General features: G+C 47.4%; 3 protein-coding genes across 3 annotated transcripts in view; 2 read left to right on the forward strand and 1 right to left on the reverse strand.

Annotated features, from left to right (window-relative positions):
- The window catches only part of VTCN1 (V-set domain containing T cell activation inhibitor 1), a 22,903-nt gene extending 14,929 nt beyond the window's left edge, over nucleotides 1-7,974 (forward strand). Inside the window, exon 6 of the mRNA XM_014957223.1 lies at nucleotides 7,718-7,974. The gene's annotated coding sequence lies outside the window, so the exon portion shown is untranslated. The remainder of the gene's footprint in view (nucleotides 1-7,717) is intronic.
- The window catches only part of CTC1 (CTS telomere maintenance complex component 1), a 16,518-nt gene extending 497 nt beyond the window's left edge, over nucleotides 1-16,021 (reverse strand). Inside the window, exons 1-22 of the mRNA XM_014957219.1 lie at nucleotides 15,901-16,021; nucleotides 14,074-14,320; nucleotides 12,970-13,166; nucleotides 10,606-10,750; nucleotides 9,914-10,216; nucleotides 9,616-9,744; nucleotides 9,051-9,277; nucleotides 7,638-7,812; nucleotides 7,340-7,540; nucleotides 6,978-7,104; nucleotides 6,663-6,777; nucleotides 5,918-6,368; nucleotides 5,562-5,651; nucleotides 5,129-5,272; nucleotides 4,771-4,841; nucleotides 3,868-3,977; nucleotides 3,380-3,545; nucleotides 3,050-3,136; nucleotides 2,815-2,965; nucleotides 2,289-2,353; nucleotides 1,860-2,022; nucleotides 1,610-1,736 (exon numbers count right to left, since the gene is read on the reverse strand). Coding sequence (XP_014812705.1) covers nucleotides 1,610-1,736; nucleotides 1,860-2,022; nucleotides 2,289-2,353; nucleotides 2,815-2,965; nucleotides 3,050-3,136; nucleotides 3,380-3,545; nucleotides 3,868-3,977; nucleotides 4,771-4,841; nucleotides 5,129-5,272; nucleotides 5,562-5,651; nucleotides 5,918-6,368; nucleotides 6,663-6,777; nucleotides 6,978-7,104; nucleotides 7,340-7,540; nucleotides 7,638-7,812; nucleotides 9,051-9,277; nucleotides 9,616-9,744; nucleotides 9,914-10,216; nucleotides 10,606-10,750; nucleotides 12,970-13,166; nucleotides 14,074-14,283 — 3,454 coding nt within the window. The 5' untranslated portion in view covers nucleotides 14,284-14,320; nucleotides 15,901-16,021. The remainder of the gene's footprint in view (nucleotides 1-1,609; nucleotides 1,737-1,859; nucleotides 2,023-2,288; nucleotides 2,354-2,814; nucleotides 2,966-3,049; nucleotides 3,137-3,379; nucleotides 3,546-3,867; nucleotides 3,978-4,770; nucleotides 4,842-5,128; nucleotides 5,273-5,561; nucleotides 5,652-5,917; nucleotides 6,369-6,662; nucleotides 6,778-6,977; nucleotides 7,105-7,339; nucleotides 7,541-7,637; nucleotides 7,813-9,050; nucleotides 9,278-9,615; nucleotides 9,745-9,913; nucleotides 10,217-10,605; nucleotides 10,751-12,969; nucleotides 13,167-14,073; nucleotides 14,321-15,900) is intronic.
- Nucleotides 16,022-18,247: 2,226 nt separating this feature from the next.
- Nucleotides 18,248-24,019, forward strand: part of TNFRSF1A (tumor necrosis factor receptor superfamily member 1A) — a 20,935-nt gene continuing 15,163 nt past the window's right edge. Inside the window, exon 1 of the mRNA XM_014957296.1 lies at nucleotides 18,248-18,795. Within this exon, the coding sequence (XP_014812782.1) occupies nucleotides 18,757-18,795 (39 nt within the window). The 5' untranslated portion in view covers nucleotides 18,248-18,756. The remainder of the gene's footprint in view (nucleotides 18,796-24,019) is intronic.

Consider the following 24,019-nt stretch of genomic DNA (forward strand, 5'->3'; position numbering starts at 1 on the left):
GTAACAACTCGGTACAGGGCTCCTGCTCCCTTCTAGCACGCAGCTGTAGAAGTTGCTGGGGGAGGAAAGGCCTTGCAGCAGCTGCTTGGCATCTGCTAAACCTCAAAGGACAGCACGGTTAATGAATCCAGGATGTAAAAGCAGATGAATGCATTTGGCCAGCATCCCCCCAGCATGGCGGAAACAGACATTTTACACTCTGAAACACTGTGGACTACACACTGCTCACAGAGCTGATGCACTGAGCTTTGTATTTTTTATCACTATTGGCAACCTGGCCTTACAGAGCGTTACACGACCTGATGGAGAGGGTCCAGAGGAGGGCCACAAGGATGATCAGGGGGTTGGAGCACCTCTGCTATGAGGACAGGCTGAGGGAGCTGGGGTTGTTCAGCCTGAAGAAGAGGAGGCTTCGGGGAGACCTAATAGCAGCCTTCCAGTACCTGAAGGGGGCCTACAGGAAGGCTGGGGAGAGCCTGTTTACAAAGGCCTGTAGTGACAGGACGAGGGGAAATGGCTTTAAGCTGGAGGGGAACAGATTTAGACTGGAGATTAGGAGAGGGTTCTTCACTGTGAGGGTGGTGGAGCACTGGAACAGGTTGCCCAGGGAGGTGGTTGAGGCCCCTTCCCTGGAGATATTCAAGGAGAGGCTCGACGTGGCCCTGGGCAACCTGGTCTAGTTGGGGGTGTCCCTGCTGACTGCGGGAGGTCGGACTAGATGACCTTTGGAGGTCCCTTCCGGCCTGGGCAATTCTATGTTTCTATGATAGCCAAAGGATGATGTCTCCACAGCAGAGGATCCTCTGGTGAGCTTAGCAAATCAACCCGTGCAGCACCTGGACTCATACTCAAACGCTAGTGTTAGTGCAAGCAGCTGAGAAGAATGTCCCCTGAACTCAGCAGCTGCGCAGCTGTGGCAGCATGAGCTCAGACACCAGCACCCACGAATTCAAAACTCTTCAAAGCTTGAAACTCTGTGGCCGTGGTGAGGAGTTTCAGGCCTAGTCTGGACTCTACCTGCTGTCCTGTCTAAAGTCAAAACCCACTTGATTTCAGAGGTCTGCACAGTAACTCTGGCTGGCCAGAACCCCGTCCCATCCAAGGACAGGGAACCTTGCTCTAAAACAGAGGAAGTGTTGTGTGTAAGAGGCACCCCACAGAAATAAACCTGTTCTCTCCCACCACCACTACCACACACATACAAGCCCCACCTCCTGCCTTGCTGACACCTCAGAACAATTACTGTCCTGGTTGTTTAACTGATCTGTTTTCCTGGAACTGTACATAAAATGCGAATGGAGAAGCTCCAACTGTTTCATCATAACCACAAGGACAATTCAATACTATTTTTATGCTCTGTATAAAGTAGAAAAATGAACGTATCATGTTGTTGTATATAGCGAATTCTATAGTATTATTTCTGTATTTTTGTAACCATGGTTCTGTTCAGACATGTCTCAGCTCTACACTACAGAATTCACAATTTCCTGGAAATCCTCCAAAGATCTTGCTTTGTGGGCAGTGAAAGCTTTCCTTCCCCAGCCTGGTGAGACGACTCCTCCCTTCCTTCCCACACGAAATATTACAAAAGCCAACAGTTCTTGCTTACCAGGCTGCAGGATCTTGGAGGGCTTCCTGTCTAGGCTGAAATCCAGCAGGATAGGGCGACAGATGAGAGGACTTCTGCACAGGCTCCTTAGGTAGCAAGCAACGAAATCTTCAGGTTCCTCTACACACTGAGGAAGGAAGGAGTGTCTTGCCAGTCAATGTGCAGAGGGAGGCAGGGAGCCACTGGAACCCCCACAGCAAAGGGAAATCCAGTCCAGCTGAGGCTTGAGCCCAGCACGCTGCCCACCTACCCCTGTGCCAGTAGCTTCCCCGTGCTGAATGGACACTCTGCCCCTGTTCTGCACGCAGTTCTGCAGAGCTTCCCACTCGAGAAGGTTCAGGCCCAGCATTGCTGCCACGTGCTGGTTCCTGCACAGCACAAAAGCTTCACCCGTTCCATCTTCCACCAGCACCCTATGGAGAGAGCAGGCAGACTAAGATGCGGAGGGAGGTCAGGACAACACCTGCCTCCCTCAACAAGGGTCATGTCCCAGACAACAGGTCTCAGTAGAGAGAGAAGGAGGTCTGTTTACATCTGGGAAGACATGACAATTCTAGCTTTTGTCCTTGCTATTCTGTCCACATCCCATCCTTGATCTCATTTTCCCCTCCCCTCTGTGGTGGTGTAATTTGTTCCCTCCTACCCACCTCTTTCCATACCCAACCTCTACAGCGCTTACCGTGCACTGGCTTGCCTCACTCCCGTGTGTGATGGACATGGTGGGCTGGGTCGGGTGCACCTCCCCTGAAGGAAGAGTAAAGCTACAGCTATGTACTGGTGGGCACAGGAGAGAGAGAGGGAGGGGGTGCTAACCCTCCCCTAATTAAGTATGCAAAGGATTCAAGAACTTCATTGCATTTCCAGCGAGCGTCTTGGGAAAACTTTGTGGGGAAAAATGATCTGCTGGAGGGTGCTGAACCCCAACAGCAGTGCACATGGGCAAAGCAGAGCATTAAAGGAGTAGGATTCTCCCCCTGCATGACCTTGCTTCATCCCCAGCCCTGGCTGCCAGCCTGCCCGACAGCAGACGCACACTTCTAATCTAATTAGTCCCTTTCTAATAAGCAAGTCCTTTTCAGACACCGGAAAGAAGGTTTTGGAATTGGGATAAGAACTCTTACTTCCTCTACATGGTAGCAAAGGATGTGTCAGAGTAGAAAATCTGCAAGGTTCCTCACAAGTTATCTCTGTGGAATCTTGAATACCTCTTTGAAGATGCTGCTGCAAAGCGAGCAAACCCATTGCAGGGACAGAGTCAGGACACAGGACAAGTGGCATAAAACCCGTGCCTGGGACAGGTGAGGTTGCAAGTTGGATATAAACACTAGCGAGGGGGATGAGGTTTCTCCTGCAAGACTAGAGAAAATAGGAATGTGAGAAGCTTGGAACACAGAAAGCTTTCTTGGGACACTGTAAAGTGGGAAGAGACACTGGACTCACCTTGAAGGAGAAGGTAGGTGGGAAGGTGGCAGAGACAGGATGGTTACGCAGCTGGAGGCAATGTATGTGCAATAAACATTATGGAATCTGCAATATGAAAGAGTAGATGTCAGAAAGAGCTCAGAGAAACCAAGCCACTCAGTTTTCTTGGCATGGCTGGGTTGGCCTTCATCTGTAACACGGCAGGAAAATAATTTGTAGCAAGGCATTGGGAGACATGAAGGCATGGGCAAGGGGTGAGGAAAGTCCACAGGAGGAAAGATTTAGAGATGGTTTCAGTAAGAGAGATCAGAGCTGGGGCCCAGATCAGGGCTCTAAAGCCAGGGGTACCTGGAGATTTTGCGTTCCAAGTTCTGGAAGAAGATCTTGGCTCCAGGTAGCAAACCCCAGAGATGCTGCAGATAGGTGGCAGCAATGTAAATGTCCATCACAACAGGGGAGCCCGGAGCAACGGAGACGCTGAGCTTCACGCTGTGATCACTGGCTAGCGGACTCCCTAAGGAGGCACAGAATGACACACACCATGAGCTCACACACAGGTAGCATCACCTGACACAGAGCTGGACCTGCTAGAGGTGTTTTCCCTCCCCCATCAGTTCCACCTCACGCATTCTCCAGGTACAGTATTCCCTTTCCCATCCCCAACACACATGCAGTGTACAGTTTCCCAGCGTTCTGACTGGGATGGGATGCAACACCCTGGCACACTTCTGCTGTTCTCAGAGAGAGGAGCACAGGCAGCCATGTGTACTGTCTCTCTGAAATAGAAAGGAGTGAGAATCAATCTGTAGTTATCTTACAGGCCATCACAATCTTACCTTTCTGCTTTTGAAGCCCAAGAGTCACAGATGGCTTCTCATTCTTGAGAGAGGCACACAAGGTCCTCTCCACTATCTCACCAGAGAAAGAAACCAGGGAACCTGTGAAACTGAGAGCAGACCAGGATTTCTGTCATGCCTGAAGACAAAGAGCGTGGAAGAAGGCCTGACTCCAAGATTGCCACAAAGGACAGGGTGCAGTGCTGTTGCTTGAGCTGGGTTTCAGGGGAACCTGCCTTTGAGCACCTGAGCTACTGGGCTGAGGGCAGCTTGCCCTCAGAGGCAGAGTTGAAAGGGACAAGAGGCCCTTATAACTTGCTTTCTGCTTCTTCAGGCTCAGCAGTGAAGAAGAAAAAGAGAGAGACATTACAGCCTTCTATCTGCTTAACTCCTAATTGTTTTTCTTAATTGGCGAAAGAAGCCAACCAAAGAAAGACTCAGTTTACCATAAGGCACTGCTGAAGATTTCAGTGTGCGTGTGTATCATCCCAGATTAAACACACTTTGAACAGAAAAGCTTCTAACCCCAGTATTTGTGTGAGCAAGTTACCCTAAAATGATCAAAAAGCAACAAAAACCCTCACACATTCAGTCTTATTTTCCCTGCTGCTCCTTTTTCCACTCCTAACAGAATTTAGCAGAGTCCTTTGGAACCCAGTCCACACCATTAGTCGCTCAAACTTTTTCTGGACACCATTTTGAAGTTTTGTCACCTGCAATCCCTTTAACTTTGATAAACAGGACGGGGGCAGTCTGCACAACTTGCACATAGGAAGATTTCCAAGCTTTATTCCTTGGGCGGATAATTAATCTCTGTTTAATGTAGTATTGTCTCCAATAAAGACAAATGCAGACCTGCTCCCTGAGGCATGGTCACATCTAATTTGGGGCAGACCAACGTACCTGTTGCTAAGTACTTCTGGGATGGAGGAAATTCTCTGGTTCATGCCTCTCAGCACCGACCTGGCTGCCAGCTAGAAGAGGAGGAGACATGGATTCAGAGAGATTGCAGTTTATGGCTTTCACTAGCCAGAGCAGTAAGGACAAGCTCTGCGTGCTTAGAGCCTTGTAAAGCAACTGGTGCTTCTTCCTCAGATTAATTCTGAGGCAGGAAAACGTGAAGCCCAGCAGCAGCCTCTGATGGAGCTTAGAGCAGAATAGTCTCATCAACAAGACATTCTGTATTGATAATTTTCAGAACTATTTCTGGAGAGATCTACAAGTCTCCTGTGAAAGCCCAGAGCAATAAGGCACTACATACCTGGTGCTCACTCAGACAGGAGATCCATGTCTCGTGCTGTAAGTGCCAGGTATCTTGGACAGGCAGGCACAGAGGGCAGGATGACCTGCTCAGGATCTTTGCTGGCACAGGTGGAAAACAGAGCTTGTCAAACACTTCCAAGTCCTGAGAGAAGAGCGATAAGGCAAGAAAGAGGACTATTAAAGGAAGGAGAAGAAAGCTATATAGGAAAAAAGGGCCACTGAAGAACTGTGGTTCAAAGAAAAATAAAATCCACTGAACTCAGAGCTCTGAGAATTTTAACCAAACACAGAACTGAAGCAGTTCCTTGGCAAGACAGATGGGAATTCCAAGCCTTGAAATGAGCTTAGTCACCCCTCTGACTCCTCAACTCCCACATGCAGTTCAGTAAAAAGTCTCTGGCAGGAAAACAGCAATACAATCTCCCTCTTACCGAGCAGCAGGGCACAATGAAGCGATACAGCCCATCCAGATGCAGAAATGGAAACCATCGGAGAGACTTCCCCATGAAGATCAGTAGTGCCTGGTGGGGGAGGGGAGGAGAGAGAAAGAGAGAAAAGGTGATAAGAAGTGTTAGGAAAAAGGTAGAAAATGAAAAATACAGCAAGAAGAAAGCAAGCCCAGAAGAGAATGTCTTGCTTGAGAAGTAAGGTTAGCACCATCAAGAATAACCAAGACAAAAATCACTCTCTTGTTGATTAGGAATCTAGATTAATTATCACTCAAGCTTCTTGAGGAGCCAGCTCCCAGCCTTATGAAACCACCCCCTAAAACTCCCTCCTGCCTCACTTCTTGTCGTGTCGTGCCCTCTTCTCCATCACAGCTGGTCTCCTCCAGCTCTGGTAGACTCCCAGTTTCTGTGGGGTGGCTCCAGAGCCGAGGTCTGCCCAGCCAGAGCACTGTAGCTTGGAAACTCTGCTGCAGGTCCTGTCCTTCTCCATCTTCTTCTCTGGGTAGTTGGTAATTGCGTAACATAAGAGCCTCTTTCTGGGTAACCAAGAATAAGTGAGATACGCAGCTGGTTGTTCCAGCGGTGCTCTGGCCCTTCTGACAGTTCTCATCTCTCCGAGCATCTGGCTTGGGATCCTCCAATTTCATCATTTTTGCTTTTGGGGTTTCCAGCTCATCCTTCTTCCTCGAAGAGAAGCTGCTTCTGCTTCCACTCCGAAGGGCTTTCTGGATTTGTCCTTCAGCAGCACGGAGAATCTGAGCATCCTCAAAGTAGAACTGCACATAGACACTGAAATGACAAATGGTAACAGTGAAACTTCCTGTTCCTCAGAGGGGGCTGTTACAACAAGCAGTTATCTGGGAAAAGGACTTCTGGTGAGTGCCCCACAGGTATTCACCAGGCTGGATGCATTCTGAACAAAATTGAGATAGTGGGTTTGTTGCTGATAAAGATTTCCTTTCCTGCATATAGCAGAGGACAGTTGCTTTGGCACTGAAATACTAAGCAGCTTTACCATAGTCCAAAATAGCTGTGGAACTGCAGAGCGATGATTTTAATTGGGCACAGAACAAAGGGACTTGCCTGTTTTTTTTCTCCCTCACATGTTCCAGATTTGCCAGCTGCTTCCAGGAGGGAAAATCAGTCTGAAGGAATCTCTCCACTACAAGCTGGTAGTTTTCTACCTGCAAGAGTGATCCTGCAAACACATCAGAGAAAGGAGCTGAGCTAATAAAAAGAGAATAGAAAACAGTAAGCTCAGTTTCCTCATTTTACAGTCACAAGGCCAGGCAGTGACAGTTCAGCATCTCCATACCCAGTCTCCTCTTCCTTGTTTTGGAGCCAGATGGCAGAACAGCAAAAGCCCAGCACTCTCAAATTTATCTTAGTGGGACATACCTATGAGAGCTGTATGGGCAAAGGGGCTACCGTCCTTATGGGATATCACACAGGGAAGCGCGCTGCTCTTGTCCTGCAGCTGGAGGGAACCGCTCCTGGAGGAGACTCTCAGCACACCCAGTAGTATCTGCAACAGAAAGAAAGCTGCAAAGAGCATCAAACACTTCCCATCTTTGAAGGCCATAAATTGAAGTGCGTGTAGCATCAGCTCTAATTCAGTCTGTGTTCAGCACACGACAGGTGAGAAAAGCAGTGTCATTCCCTAACAGGAGAAACAGCAATGCATCAGAGAGGGTGCTAGAAAGCATGGGGAGATCCAGGAACTCTCAAGGCACAGACAGTAAAGGGAATCAGGCACTTACCAGTCGGGGCTGAAAGCTTTCTGCTGAGAGTGTGCAGTAGGACCAGGTCAGTCTGCGATTCAGCTCCTGGGAGCCCATGTGCTGGGCCTCCAAGGGGGAAAGCAGCTGTGATGGACTGAAACCTTCCCAGCTCTTCTGTTCTGCCACACGACAAACTGCCGACAGAGATGGGGCCTGGCACGGGGGGTTCAGGGTCAAATACTAAGAAAAAAAAAAAGAAAGAAAAAAAGAAAGAATGAACCAGCTGAATTTCTTCCCATCAGACAAACAGGAAAGAGCTCACAGAGCATTTACTCACCTTCTGCAGGGGACACTGGTGCATTTTTGCTAGGATTTCATTATAAATATCTCTTGCTTTCTCTCTATCTGGCACCACAGCTTGCAGAAGGGGAACAACAAACTTCTCAGCAGCTCCAGGGTTCTGGTGCGTAGAGCTAAGCAACAGTCGACGGCGCCCAAAGAAACAAGAAAACCTGAAAAAAAAAATGACAGAAGCATTAGCAATCCTCACTTCTTAATGAGTTTTGCACGTAAATCAGAGATTCTTTCTGATTTTTATGAGTGAATGTGCTGTGTAGGACAAGAACTAAGGAGAGTGCAAAAAGAACATGAAGTGACTAAAAGATTACTCTTGCTCCAATATTTTCCTTGTGTTGTCTTCCTTCCAGAAGTCTAGCTCATTGCTTTTGAATGCCTAGAAGTGATCACACTGCCAGTCAAAATAAAGCCTAAATAACAGAAAGCGAACTCAAATAAAAAGAGATAGGAACTAACTCACTGGAACAACTTCCAAGCAGTAGCAAGACTTAGCAATCACATTTAAAGTGGAAAAGCTAATAAAAACTGAAACATAGCTCGCATCATTCCTGGGGCAAGACTGAAGCTTTTACTGGAAAGAATGGTCAAAATTCCACAGTGTCAGTAAAGCACAGGAAGACTGAGCATTCTATAAACTGCTACTTGACTGCCTGAGATTAAATATATACATTTTAGTTTTTAAAGTCCAAGGCAGCAGTTACAGTGATCAACCATAACTGTTCCAGAACAAACACAAATATTTCACTAACAGAACCAGAAATAAACCCAGAAACTGGCCCACAGCTGTCACGTGAACAAAGCCCAGCCCTCAGGGAGAGCAGGGAGCCATCTGGAAGACCCAGAGATAAGCATGTGTGGGAAAATGTGCTAAGACAGAGGCTCTGGAATGAATGCTGACACTACTGGCAATACTGGGAATATCTCAAAGTGATATGCTGAGCAGCTGTTGCTCCTGTGAGCAGCCAGGACACAAGAGCCTTTATATCGCTTGCGATCTGATTGTAGCAGCAGTTTCCAGCTTCAGCCTCAGTGCCCACCTTGATTTGCCAAGCAAATGACATTGGCAGGCACACATCCCTACAGTGCTTCCATGTTTCAGGACAAAACTTCCTACACAGAAGTACATGAGCTCTGGAGTGCTGCAGCTTCCCAAGAGCAGTGGGATTACTGTACATGTGCTTAAAAAATGTACAGGATTTTCTCATAAGAGAAAGTGCAAGGTACAAGCAACTGGACATGATGTGAAATCTAGACAAATGGCTTACTTAGGCCAGTAAACTAGAAGCAATAGTATCCAAGCACAGTAATTTTGTGAACCCTTGGTCTAGAAGACAGCCAGGTGGTCCACAAAACACATTTATGTGTAGCCTGACTTCAGAAGAACTGTCCTCACCTCTCCTCAAAGGTCTCCAGGAGGCTCACCAGCCAGAGGTAGACTGGCATACCAAGGTTGTAGCGGAAGAGCAGCTGTAAGTAGAGATTTCCTGAAGAGGCCGGTGGCTGGTAGGGGGTGCTAAGCCTTGAAAAACTCTTCAGCACAACCATGCTGCTCAGGCAAGCACCAAGTACAATGAAAGGGAAGGATATCAGAGGCTTCTGCAGGAGGTGGACGTCGATGAGCTGAGATACACAGACACACAACTTAAGAGAGGAGATGGCTAGTCTGTCACCACTCCCCAAAACCATCACCCCACCCTAAATCCTTTGTCACTCAGCTGGATTGTCTACAAATCCAACAGGCATGAGGGCCCTGAGAAGGTTTAGGGAGTAATCAGATAATAATCATTTTGACTCTCATGACCAAGCCTAGACAGTAAGATCCCCAATTTTGTTCCAGATACCTGCAGAAATAATTCCAACGTTCCTGTAGTCTTCTGTTGACCCACACACCCATGAGCCATCCCCAGGGCCTGAGCCTTTTCCATTGAATGCTTTATGCTTCGTAAGTCTCAACTTACCTCCACACATGCTCCTGGTCGGAGTCCACGTGCAGAGTTCAACAACTGCTGGTAAGCAAGGCACAAGCAGACTTTGTTATCCAGCAAAAAGAGACCAGCTTGGACATTGAGTACTTTTGTGACAGTTCCCTAAATAGAAAGCAAACAGAAAGTTACAGGAGTGTAAAGAGTCCAAGAACCTAAGAGACCTAGGCCTGAACAATAGGGAAATAAATTAATGATGAAAATAAGATGTTGCAGGCCAGCAGCTGAAACCCTAGAGCACGAGTGGGTGAAAGCTAACCCTACAAATCCTTACCTCATATGAGATGATCTTGGACTCCTTGGTTGATCCTGGCCTCTCCCCTTCAACTCCCAGCTCCAAGGAATTACTGAGCTGCTCAGCAGTCTCAAGGGAAGAAGACTGAGTGTATTCTCCTTGCCAAGTGCTGTCCAGTGGCAGCTCCCTCGCCTGCTCGGCGCAGTAGGGCAGGAGGCAGGAAGAAGCACTAGCGACAAATATCCTGTGTCCAGATTTCTTCAGGCTGGATATACTCAGACCTGTTATTGTGTACCTGTGACCCAACCGCAGGCTATGATGCCATGCCATCTGGTTGGGCTTCTAGAGCAGAGAAACCAAAAGTGACATCAGCACCTCCTGCACTGGAAAAAGTTCTTCTTAAGCCTGATAACCCCACCCAAAACACCTTCTCCTGCAAGAGGACTGTGGTATCTGCAAGATGTTCAGGGACACTGCAACTGCATGAGGGAGGAAGGCTGTATTTCTGCAGGGCATAGAACTAGAACTTCTTACACACAAGGACTATTGTAGGCTGCACGGAATAAAAAAAGAAAAACCAACAAAACCAAACCAAACAAAAATCAGAGAATTACTAGTAAAAGGAAGAATAAATCAAACTGGGAAGCCAAGGGCAAGCTTCAAAAAATGAATCAACTAGCATATACGCAGATACAGACGGTCAATTTATGAGTAAAATTCCAAGGACTTACCTGCACCAGCACAGGGACCCAAACAGCTGAGGTAAAGCACTTCAGAAACAGAAAGAAGAATGTCTTCTGGCAAATAGAAAGGCGAGGCCCGAGTCTGGCCAATTCACCTGCCACAGTGAGCTTTGATTTTTTCTTACATGGAATCCTAGAGGACAATTGAGGAGGCAAAGGAAATCAGAGATGAAAGAACTCAAAAATACCTCAAAAGTAAAATAAACAAATATACAGCATGTACTCTCTAGAAATAAATGATCCAACAAGGTAATATGGACCATCTTTCAGAGAAGTTTTCAAAACAATATTTGGCTACAAAATCCTTACTTTAACTTTTGTATATTAAACCCCTTTGATATTTTAAAAAACCTTAATATTTGAAGACAGCAGGGTTGTGTTGAACAAATTCACACATTCCATGACAACAGTCAGACTATAAAAGGCTTCACCACAAACAAGAAGCAAATTTCAGGTCAAAAGGAAAAAACAAAAAGTCACAAGAAATTCTTCAGCAGAAAGCAGAGCTCGGCTTTGTAGATCCATGGAATGTGACACTGTAGAAGCTCCGAGCCTATAAACAGAAGAGGCCTGAAAGCAACAATGGAGTCTTCCTAACAAGCTTGGCATAGGGTGAAAGAGCAGCAAAACTGAAAGCAGATGAGAAGAGAGGGGTGACATTTCTTCAGTCATTTCTGTTGTCATTTCAAACTTTCATTTCAAAAAGTGAAAAAAAAAACATTTCAAACAAACAAATGTCATTCCATTTGTCATTTTCATTTCAACTCCTACTGTAATTGAATATAACCATCCCACTTACACTAAACAAAAACGTTCTTGATTCTAAAAGATATAAACAATTATCTACCTTTATGACTTCATTAAAAAGAAATACTAGGAAGCCCACACACACTAGTACCAGCACCTTATTGATAAAATTGTTAAAGAAGGAACATAGAAAATTGATCAGATACCTGGGAATAGCAGAGCTTTATGTTAAAAGCCTGAGAGAGTACATTGAAATACAGAAATAGTTATCTTGTTTAGTGTTAAAGAAGGAACATAGAAAATTGATGAGATACCTGGGAATAGCAGAGGGGCTTTATGTTAAAAGCCTGAGAGAGTATATTGAAATACAGAAATAGTTATCTTGTTTAGAAAGGTCTGTTGAGCTAAATCAAACACCTAAGCTTAAAGTTTCTCACAAGCAGATAAACTCAATTAAAACAAAAGAAAACTAAAAAGAAACCAAAGCAGTCTGACTGGTCACATTTTATCGTTATTAAATTACACCAAGAATTCTCTACTCAAGAAGTTAAAACGTGATCTAGCACAACCTGAAATTATCAACTTTGGTAAGATTTGCAATTCCATTGGCTATATTTTCACATACTGTAAGTATTATTTCCACCGAAGACCATACCTACTCTTATCAGCAGACATTTAGCTGGCACCTTTATCTCAGCAGTCTGATAAGAATCATAGAAAGGTTTGGGTTGGAAGGGACCTTAAAGTTCATCTAGTTCCAACCCCCCCTGCCATGGGCAGGGACACCTCCCACAAGACCAGGCTGATCAAAACCCATTCCAGCCTGGTTTTGAAGACTTCCAGGGATGGGGCATCCACATCTTCTCTGGGCAACCTGTTCCAGTCTCTCACCATCCTCACAGTAAATAATTTCTCCCTAATATCTCATCTAAATCTACCCTCTTCCAGTTTGAAACCATTATCCCTCGTCCTATTACTATATGCCTCCAGCTTTCTTGTAGGCTCCCTTCAGAACTTGACCAGTGGTTTAGATTAATTTCACATTAGAATTTAGAATTACTTTCAATAATATTTTTGGTTCACTATAGGCTCAAAAAAAAAAAAAAAAAAAGTTGTGGTAATCAAAGGAGTGAATTTTAGCCTCGGTGAAAGCTGAATCACTTTGTTCTCATGTCCTTTGTGTAGTATCAAAATACATCCAGAAATAGAATCATAGAATTGTCTAGGTTGGAAGGGACCTTTGAGATCATCTAGTCCAACCATCAACCTAACTCTGATAAAAAATATCACTAAACAATGTCACTAAGTACTATGTCAACCCGGCTTTTAAATACCTCCAGGGATGGTGCCTCAACCACTTCCCTGGGCAAATAATTAAAATTTGTCTTATTTTGTCAAAATACAAAATAAAAATTTCCAGTAAAGACTAGGGAAAAAATGGATTAAAGTGGCTTTACTGTATAATTTTTACTTAAGCCATTCACCATTATGCTTCCACCTGTGGCAGAAGCAAAATTTGGCTCTTCCTAAGCCAAGTGCTCTTCATGGTACCTGCCAACGCAGAGCAGCAGTGCTATGATGGGGCTGAGCACGTTGGGTGGTTACCTGGAGGAAAGCAGCGGCTCAGCTGGTGCTGGGTAGGTGACTGGAATGCTGTCGGGTACTTCCTCTGGGAGATTTACTGGCACTGGATCCACCAGGATTTCCACGTACCCTGCTGTGCTCTGCTCTGTCTGTGGTATATATGACCAGCTTGGGAAGAGGAACAGTGACTCCAGCCACTCAAGTTCAAAATGCAGGAGCTAAGACAAAAGATAAAGAGATAAAAGCCTGAGATGAGCGACACTATGTGTTCTGAGCATTACTTACAATGTTCATTACTAATTGGCGCTGGTATGCACATCACAAACTCTTGTTCTACTGCTGGGCTTCATTACTAAATGAGAGCAGTGTTTTCTGCCCACCCTCCTATCTGGCACGCGGAACTTCTGTCCTTCCGGATGCAAGTCTGGAACAGATTTTCTGAGCTCTACAGCTGGCATTTCCTGGGTTATAGTCATACCCTCTCAGCAAGGTAATAATTAATTCACTGCAAGACTCTTTTTCTAAAATTCTCACCTGCTTTCTTTTCCCCTGCGTTTTCAGTTAGAAGTTGATACCTATATAACTTTATCCTAGTTCTTCACCACCTTGGAAACCACAACCTCAATACTCTTTCATCACCCACTCTAGGGGTTACCTCTTATCTAGACTCTCCTTGCTATAATCTTCAGAAGGCTTTTAATTCAGTACCACTGTCACGCAAGCTATTATTCCCTGAAAGTATGTCATCAATGCATCGCTGAACACGCAGTACAACTCCCCAGAAAGTTATTTCTGCTCCACTAGTTGGAATTCAACAAATAGAGGGCACTGCTATGACCTCTAGATCTCCCAGGCCACCTCAGACTGTTGAGAATTTAACAGAACTGTACATTAGGCTGCTTCATTCTCCAGGCCAGCACATTCAGTGTTTGTCCCCCTAGCAATGTCAAGTTTGACATGTTCTATCCTCTCTCCAGGATCTGAGCTTACCATTTTCCTGCCTGTTACATAGATATGTTATTTCCCTCACTACAGACTTCAGCAGACCATCTGAAGCCCCTGGTGGTCTGAGACACTGCTCCAGAAGTGGGAATAAACACAGAATCCCTCCAGCTGAGGACATACCTCACATGGAATTATCCCAGTACTGTCTTTCAAGTACAGGCAACCATCTACCGACTTCTCTTTGTCCTCTTGCCTTCCATCTGTTAGATAGCCAACCAAGATCAGATAAGCCCTTGGCAAAGTGCTTTGCATGGGCAAAACACCTTGTGCTTGATGAGCCCATTCTTTAAATTCATTAGTGCTCCAGGTCAGGTGGCTGCAGCATGGCATGCACTGCTGATGTTGCAGGTCAGAGATGGAGATGAAACTGGAAAGAAAAGAAAAGTAAAACTATAGAAAAAACTCAGTCTGCAAAGTTTGGGAATTACAGCGGTCACTGCAGTGGATAAAGCTTGTCTAAATCAGAAGAGTCTTAGTTGTTGGCGTGGTCTGATGATACCCCATAGCAAGAATCAACTCAGTCATTGGCGTTAATCAAGGATCTCTCTCAGCTCAGTCAACATGTTCTGCCTGAGCATCCTCTCTGAAAACAGACACCCTTTGCTACAATGGTCACCTGAGCAGGCATGCGGAAGATTTGAGGAAAAAAAATAAATTGAGTTGATAAAATGGAACACAGTGATAAAATAGAACAGTACATGTCAGGGGAGGTGAAAGGGAGAACAGTTATTAGTTCAGACATTTACTCTGCTCTCATGAGACCCCACCTGGAGCACTGCGTCCACCTCTGGACCCCAACATAAGAAGGTTATGAACCCATTGGAGTGAATCCAGAGGAGGGTCACACAGAAGGCTGGAGTACCTCTCCTATGAAGACAGGCTGAGAGAGATGGGGTTGTTCAGCCTGGAGAAGGCTCTGGGGAGCCTTCAGTACCTAAAGAGGGGCTACAGGAAGACAGTGAGAGACTTTTTATCAGGGTGTGTGGTGATAGGATGAGGGGTAAAGGTTTTAAACTGAAAGGAGGTAGATTTTTATTAGCTATAGGAAGAAATTCTTTACTGTGAGGGTGGTGAGACACTGGAAGAGGTTACCCAGAGGAGAAATTACAGTTGACCTTTGTCCCCAAACCAGCTGCACCAGGGGTTTTAATAGACATTCTCCCACCATAAGTTGGAGCAAGTCAAAAGTAGACCCAGAGAAGCCAAACCTTCCAATACGGATCTCTCTCAGCAAGTTGCATGCTTTTCATGATGGTAAGCACCCAAATGCCTTTTACCAACTAAAATATGGACCACACTATCCTTGATTCCACCTTTGTGAGAGTGCACACTTGAAGGCAGACCTCAGCTGGCCAAAAGCCTCACAGACCATGCCAAGGAATTGTCCCCTGAGCAGGACAGCAGGATCCAGCTGGGAAGCTGCCGTGCAAACACCGTGCAGTACAGCAGCACAGTAGGTGCCCTACTTTGGTTACACACTCTACCTACCGCAGACTAGCGGATACGGTGCTTAATCATACCGCAAGAGCGATCGGGGGCGCGTCGAAGCCAAGAAAACGCATGCGGTTACCCGTCTTCGACAACATCCCTCCCACACCCAGCATCCGGGGCGGGCAGCTCGCACATGAGCGACCGGTGCTCGCTTGGCGGCGGCGGCGGCAGCTCCTGCTGCTGCTGCTACCGCCACCGTGCTGGGCTCCCGGGAGGACCCCGCCAGCTCCGCACCACCGACCGGCGGCTGCTGCCGGGCCCTGCCCGGTGGAACGGGGTGGAACGGGGCGAGACGGGGGCGTCTCCGCCGGAACGTGCCAATGGAGCATGTGCAAAGGGAGGAGAGAGCGCCACCGGGCCCAAAGCCACACACCACGCACCCCCCGCCTCGGTCCCCTCATCCCTCTCTGCCCTTCTTCTCGCCTCCCCGCTCCTTCTCTTCCTCCCTGCGGTCACCTGTAGCCGAGCGGCAGGTCCCCGCCACCCGCGCTCCGCAGGCACCGCAGCACCGCCTCCAGCGGCGCCTCTGGCCCACCAGGCCCCTCGCGGGATGGGAGCGCTCGGCGGGCGAAATCCCGAGCCGCCTGCAGCCAGCGCTGCTCCTGGGGAGAAGGAAAGAAACGGGGCTTTCAGCGCCGTGGGGTAGGGGAGGGCCCGGAGGCCTTCCTCCACCGCCCCGGGTCACTCACCGCCGCGCTGGGCTCCGCCATGAGGGCGCCAGGGCAGGCTGCCCGCCTCACGGCGTTGCCATGGCGATGCGGCGGCGGGAAACGGCGCGGGGCCCGCCGGTCTCCGCCCCCTTCCGCCCCTCCGGCCAATCACTGTCCTCCTCCTCCCCCCCCGCCCCGGCAGCGGGCGGCTCGCGGGGGCCGTTACGCCGCCTCGGTCCCGGTGTGTGGCGGGGCGCGCGGGCCAACGGCAGTCTCCCCTGAGGTAAAAAGTCTCGTCCACGGCGGCGAGAGCCGTCCCGCTCTGCCGGGGCCGCCCTTCACGTAGAGCGGCCGGCGAGAAACGGGAGCCCGGGCAGGCGGGGAGTGAAGCGGCCGCGCTAATGGACAAGCTGCTGTGTGACAGGGAAGGTGGCTCGGTCCCCTTGGTGGCACGTAGCCTCGGGAAACACGGGAGGCCTGGCAGGCCAGACGGAGGTGGCGGGGAGGGAGGGTGGCGTAGTCTTGCCGGTTCTGGCGAGAGCTGGGAAGTGGATGTGCAGCCATGCGTCTGACATTTACTTTAATGTCAAACGTGTGGCGGGGCTGCGAGGTCAGGCTTCCCTGCCCGAGCTGTGGGAAGAGTCAAACGTGAAGCTCTGGGGGGGATTTCTCTAACACTTGTGAGGTTCTGGAGAAATGCTTTTGGTTTTTTTTCTGGAAGGCTGAAGTTCCGTGGAGCTTGTGTGTGAAGGGTGTGCCGCATCCACTCCTAGGACAGTATGTGACAAATCTGAAACAGCCCATTAAAAATGGGATTTCCTCCACAGAATTTACTCATCGGTGCGTGAGATTATTTTTTTCCTCTAGGGGCTAATTTTGTATTATCCTCGTTCAAAGCAAGGAAACAAACTAGACAAAACTTGCTAAATCTTTCCCATCTCGATGGCTGCACCCTGGTAACAGGTTATGCTGCTGTTTCCTTCCCTCTTGGAACCTGCTGCTGGAAAGTCAGAGCTGTTCTGAGCCTGAAGTGCAGAAGAGAGTTGTGTAGCTGGTCCTTGTTCTGGTGCTGTTCCTGTGCCATTGCTGGCTTCTGTAGATCAGCAGCTCTGGAGCAGACACAGCCCGTGGAGGTGTTTGGCTTTGTCCGCAGCGTTTCAGGCAGTGCACAGAGTGAATCGTACACATCCTTGCAGACACGAAATGGAAATACTCTTCCAAAGCAACGCTTAGTAACTCAATTTCATGCTGTAATAGGGAGATAACTGCAGAGAACAGGGGTGAGCAGCATTCCCTGTCACAGACCGATCGCTGGAAGGTGGGCGCTGCTGCCATTTCCATCCGCGATCCCTCCCATTCGTGGTACCCGCTGTTTGCAGTAACAAATGGCCAATTCCTACCACTCCTGGTGGGCAAGGGGTAACTAGCAGCTAAACCAGGTAACTAACACATCCGGCTCCTTATCTCAAGAGTGGAAATAGTTCTGAAACACGGGGGCAAGGTCTTAATGGGCGACAAGGAAAGGGGAGTTCTTTGTCATTCAGCCATTCATTCCTCACTGTAGATTTTATTTTATTGTTATTTTAAAAACACTATGGGTAAGAGCATAGGTTAAGTGAAGCAGAGCTCATGCAGAATGTTCTTCATTCTTATATTTGCACCGCCAATGCCGCGGGTTCACTGGAGTGTACAAGAAGATGTGTTTTAAATGGAGGAGGACAGGATCATAGAATGGTTAGGATTGGAAGGGACCTCAAAGATCATCGAGTTCCAACCCCCCTGCCATGGGCAGGGACACCTCCCACTAGAGCAGGTTGCTCAAAGCCCCATCCAGCCTGGCCTTGAACACCTCCAGGGATGGGGCATCCACAACTTCCCTGGGCAACCTGTTCCAGTGCCTCACCACCCTCATAGTAAAAAATTTCTTCCTGAGATCTAATCTGAATCTTTTTTCTTCCAATTTAAAACCGTTTCCCCTTGTCCTATCGTTACACCTCCTGGCAAAGAGTCCCTCCCCAGCTCTTCTATAGGCACCCTTCAGGTATTGAAAGGCCGCTATAAGGTCTCCCCGGAGCCTCCTCTTCTCCAGGCTGAACAATCCCAGCTCCCTCAGCCTGTCTTCATAGGAGAGGTGCTCCATCCCTCTGATCATCTTCGTGGCCCTCCGCTGCACCTGTTCCAGCCGGTCCATGTCCTTTCTGTGTTGAGGAATGGGCATATACACTCCAAATAACGCTATTTTTTTGGCTGTTAAGTAACTTTTAAAATCATTCAGGTGCTGACAAGGCAGTTAGGGTGCAAAGAGTTACTTTCTCTCAACTACGTGGTTAAGTTTCCACACAAACTCAACGTGAAAGCACGGCGGGTAGTTCTTAAGGCTACGGCGAGCCTCCTCTAGACTCTTTTTCCGTCTGTTTTCCTCCCAAATTTCGCTCCGCCGTGCGCCTTCACTTCGGCTCGCCCGTCTGGGTTTTTAAGGAGGACCGTCGGGGGGGCGGGACGGGGTGCGGCGTCGGGGCCGCACCTCCCTCCTCCTTCGCCCGGTTGCCGGCAGGAAACCGGAGCAGTTTCGTTCGGCGCTGCTCCGGCCGGGGCTGGGGCGGCTCACCTACCTCTGGGTGCCGGGGGACGCTGCCATGGGGCCGTAGGGGGCCGCGGAGCCATGCGCGGCCCGGCGCTGCCCTGCAGCTCCCTGGGGACGGTAAGTCACGGCGGGGGGGGGCTCGGGCCGCCCCACACAGGGGGACGGGGCTGTGCGGCTGCCGCCCTCCCCCCGCCGCCGGGCTTTTAGGCTCGGGCTGCCTTCGCCGCCCCTCCTCGTCGCCGCAGGGCTCTCCCCGTGCCTCCGGGGGCTTTGGCTTGCCTGACGGGGCGGTGAGCGGGCAGAGCCCGGGGAGCCATTTTCTGCCGCGGAGGGGCGAGGTGGGCGGTGATGGCGGAGGGGGGAGGCGGGTGTCGGCGGGCGGGTGGGGAGCCGAGACGCGCCCGCCCGCCCGCCGTCGCCTGCGGGGTAACCGAGCAGCGGCGCTGCGGGGCCGCTGAGGTGAGGCGAGGCCGGTGGCGATCCCTCCCCGCTGAGGCGCTGGATTCATTTCGGCGCCGTTTCCGGGATTTATCCCTGAGTCAGGGAAAAGGCGGCTGGATTTACAGGAATGGCGGAGGATTTCCCGCAGCCCGCGGCGGCGCCCCCGTGAACTCTCTCGCCGGTGATCCCGGTGCCGAGGCTGGCCGGGGGCGCGGAGCCGGCCGAGCTGGGCAGCGCTCCTCTCCGGCCGCGGGTGTAGGTGTAGCCGTGACGGTAGGGCTGGTGTCACTTCACATCGTGACATGGCTGTAAATCCTGGTTATAGAAGTTACAGGGTCAAAGGGTTTGTCCCTAAATACACCCTGGTAACAAACGCACCTGACTGCACTAGACTTGCGATGTTGGCTTAGCTGATTTGCTGGCAAAAAGTTGTGACTGCTCCTGCTCAAAGTTATCTTCTTCCAGAAGTTCTCTTTTTTTTTTTGCTCTTGGAAGCTTTTGGAAACCAGGTAATAGAGTTAGAGCTAGCACAGGAGCACACAACTACAACTGTGGAGCAGGAGCACTCCACGCCTCGAGTCCTCAGCTGTGGATCACTTACCCTCTGAGGAGCTAGATAAGACACATCAATGTTTGAGGTGGCTTACATACAGCTTTCAAAGCAGTTAGCAAACCTGGAATAGTGGATTTCTGCGCTAAGTGCACACATCTTGCTGGAGTTCAGATTAAAAAATATGCTGGAGGAAGGGTGTGCTTCAGTAGGATTTTTTTTTTTTGAGGACGTTTCACCTCCCCATTGACATGTCATTTCAAGTTCTCAATAACACCACACTTGCTTGTTACAGATTCTTTTTTCCATTAAATCATGTTTTTCAGTGTTAAAATTTTCACTCTGTTGCATGCCCTTCCATCTATCCTGCATTTGCCCTCATGCCTTTTCTTACTCCCTTGATGCTCCCTTCTAGTTTTCCAGTTCTTTTACATTTCCTCCAATTCTTCAAAATTTCCTGTAGCTTGATTCCATGCATTTTCTATTTCTGTGGGTGTCCTTGACCTCATTTCCAGGTTCTCCGTGTTTTCCCTGTGCATTCCTAACTTTCACAGTGGAAGAAATGGCAGCTGTCTTTGCTGAGGCCACTGTGTTTTCTGTCTCATTGGAAAAAAAAAAAAAAAAAGTTAAAATGGCAGTTTGATTTATTAAACAAAGTTCAGTTTTATGAAGAAAAAAAGCAAAATAGCCCCAAGGGTGCTTCTGGCACTGATTCCTTTAGAAGGTAACGGGAAGAATCACAATTTTGATGTTAGAAGCGACATTATATAAAAATTGAAAAACTAAGCCACCACATGCATTTAATGAAAGAACTGTTGAGTCCTACCATCCGATTTCCAACAGTCTACCAAGGGTTTCAGAGCAGGGCAAGCACACAATCAAAACCAAACATACTTTACTGGCTTCCAATGATCTGGGGTTATGGGAGTTTCCAAGTCAAAATGGTGTCTTCATCTTTCAGACCCCTGAGTGTGGTTTTTCTTCTGCTGATGGGTGTGATGATTGCTTTTGGAACCTAGGCACATTTCTGTCACCTCCAGCACTCTTGGCTGGGAGTCCCACGCCTCAGCCTATGTGTTGGCTAAAAAAAATTATCTCCCTGTATTTGTTTTGAATCTGTCTCTTGCTTGTTTTATATGATGCTTCATAGTACTTGCATTGGAGGAGAGAGAGAACAGCCATCCCGCTTCACCTTCTCCATGGCATTCATGACTTTAGCATCTTCTGTTCAGTTGTCTTGTTTACAGGCCAGTTCCCTTAGGGCAGCCATTCTGTACCACTGATCATCCCTGTTACTTTTCTCTATTTAATCTGGGTTAATTTATGTTCTCTGGATTGGAGACCAGAACTAGTCTGTATTCAAACCTTACGGATTTATACATTGGCATAACAACACTTTCCATTTGGTTCTCAGATCTTTTCCTAATAATTCACAGCATTCGATTGCATCAAATTGCAAAGCATTTCTGCTTGCTTTGTGCAGCCAAGTTTGTTCCACTTTTTATCTGCTTATTAATCTAATTTTAATTTCTATTCTTGATGACCACCCACTTCTAGCCAAATGGAACATGTTTGTAGTTGGTTCTGTGCCAATTTAAATTATGTGGTAACTTTGGTCTCACAGGTGATGAGTATTATCATTTTGGATGGCTTTCTGTTATTTTAAGTGTTATTTCAGGTAAAAACAATTTTATCATGTAGCTGCTTCTTATCCATTGTCTTTAATCATCGCAAAGGGGCTTTGCTTTTATTTGGGAGGGATGTGTGGTATTCTCTTCCATAATCTTGGCCTCGTCCCTGGATAACTGGGTGCTTTCTTTGAACCCTTGGTGACACAGGCCTTTCTACTGCAATCTTGGGAACCTGACAGTAGAAAGTGCATCTCAAAGCTTTATCTATTAAAACAAACAGGAGTATATCAGTTCCAGTGAATAGGACTTGGCACAAAACAGTTATCTGGCTCTTAACAACTTTACCTGATTAATAACTGATATCGTAAATAAACTGATATCGTAAGGTGTGAAGTTCATAATCTTTATAGATAGATCATAGGCTTTTGTTGTTGTTGTTGGATTTGTTTGCTTGCTTGCTTGCTTTTTAAATTAAGATTTCTAAGATCTTTCTTCATTGCCTGAAAGCTATTACCAGTTTTCTGGCTTTAGACAAGCCTTAAATACAGCATTTCCTCCATCTGATCTTCATAAAATGGAGGATTATTTATAATAATAGCTCTTGTATCCTTCTTTTGACCTATCCATGTTTTAGTGAGCAAAGAGAAAAGCTTCCTGTAAATCTTGCTTTAATGCACATTTTTCAATGTGTAAAGCAGAAGTTCTGGTTTCCCGTGCATCTTTGTGTAACAAACCGAAAAAAAAGGCAAACCTCGAAGAGCTTTTGGAAATGGCAGAAGCAGTCAAAGAACAGAAGGGTAATCTTGAAACTTGATTTCTTTGGTAGCTCATTACTCTGAGCAGGGTCTTTGTTTTCTTCCAAACTTCCAAGCTGGCTCATTTATTATGACTCATTAAAAAGGCTTATGATGACTGATCCGTAGATTACTTATGCATTGGTGTGTGTCATGTTGAGCTCTTAAGCAAAGGGAAGTTTCTGTTAAGAAATATTTGAGAAATTCTAATGACTTGTAATGCCTTTTATTTCCAAGTCGTCCTTTAGTTTACAAATGGAATTTGCAAAATGGAAATCTTTTTTGAGAGAAGCAGTTGAATAAGTTGTCGGTGGGGAAACAATTTATTTAATGATGAATATGTTAGGTCTGTACCAAAAAAAAAAAAGAGTAAGCCTCCTAATCTCTGTATTTTAACAGCAGATCTGGATTTATAAAATTGTTTTATTCTGAAATTTTCAGCTTTGTGCTATTGTATTAAACTCTGGGAATTACTAATTTGGATCCATTTTAAACATTAACCTAGTGATGGGCAATATATAGGCTGCCCAGAGAGATGGTGGAGTCTCTGTCTCTGGAGACATTCAAAACACACCTGGACACGTTCCTGTGCAACCTGCTCTGGGTGGACCTGCTTTAGCAAGGGGGGTTGGTCTAGGTGATCTCCAGAGGTTCCTTCCAACACCTTATCATTCTGTGATTCTGTGAATACTATTCCAATTTTTTTGGAATACTAATTGTTTGGAATACAGCTTCTGCTCCAGCAAGTATTGCATTCCTGTTAGTTCCTGTGAACAGGTGTGGGGTCTGTATATTGGGGAAGAAGTTGCTTCCCACCTGTCTAATCCCTCCCCTTCCCACTCAGTTTGCTTTCTGTGACTGACCCTGTCCACTCCCGACACCATTAGGCATCCACTGCCTTTCTAGGCGAAGCTTGTGCTCCCAGCACAACCTTCTCCATCCTCTCTTTCCCATCATAGAATCATAGATTTGTCTAGGTTGGAAGGGACCTTAAAGATCATCTAGTCCAACCATCAACCTAACTCTGACAAGAAAAAAAAAAAAAAGAAATAAGAAATCAAAATCACTTAAACCATATTCCTGAGGACCATGTCAACCCATCTTTTGAACACCTCCAGGGATGGTGCTTCAACCACTCCCCTGGGCAGCCCATTCCAATGCTTGATAACCCTTTTGGTGAAGAAATGTTTCCTAATATCCAATCTAAACCTCCCCTGGAGCAACTTGAGGCCATTTCCCCCTGTCTATCTCCTGTGATTTGGGAGACAAGACCGACCCCTGCGTCTCTACACCCCCTTCAGGTAGTTGTAGAGAGCGATAAGGTCTCCCCTCAGCCTCCTCTTCTCCAGGCTGAACAACCCCAGCTCCCTCAGCCTCTCCTCATAAGACTTACTCTCCAGACTCTTCAACACCTTTGTTGCCCTTCTCTGGACCTGCTCCAGCACCTCAATGTCTTTTTTGTGGTAAGGGGCCCAAAACTGGATACATCGTGCTGTCATAACTGTGGTGTCACCCCTCCTGCTTCCTCCATCCTTCTCCCTGAGGGCAGGGAGCCCTGCAGGCAGCAGCAGGGCCACAGCTCTGTCCCCACTCACTAAAAATGTGAATCGCCGGTGTGCATGATGTGGTTTGGTGGTTTGAATTATCATTCTGCTTAGGTAATACATTCTGTCCACTTTTCTGTGGCAGCGTTGGTTAGTAGGTACTCGTTGTTTCTCCTGGTGAGTGGAATCAGAGCATGTTGCAAATCTAATGATGAAAAATGACCGTATTTCAATTGTAGAAGACCTCTAAACTTTGCCTGTCATCAATGACATGAGGCTTCAGTGCTTAGTAATGGGACTACGTCTGGCTGGTGACCAGTCACCAGCTGGGTTCCTCAGGGCTCAGCTCTAGGGCCCGTTCTGTTCCATATATTGCTCAAT

Source organism: Calidris pugnax, unplaced genomic scaffold (assembly GCF_001431845.1).
Source record: "Calidris pugnax isolate Ruff unplaced genomic scaffold, ASM143184v1 scaffold225, whole genome shotgun sequence".
Lineage (NCBI taxonomy): Eukaryota > Metazoa > Chordata > Aves > Charadriiformes > Scolopacidae > Calidris > Calidris pugnax.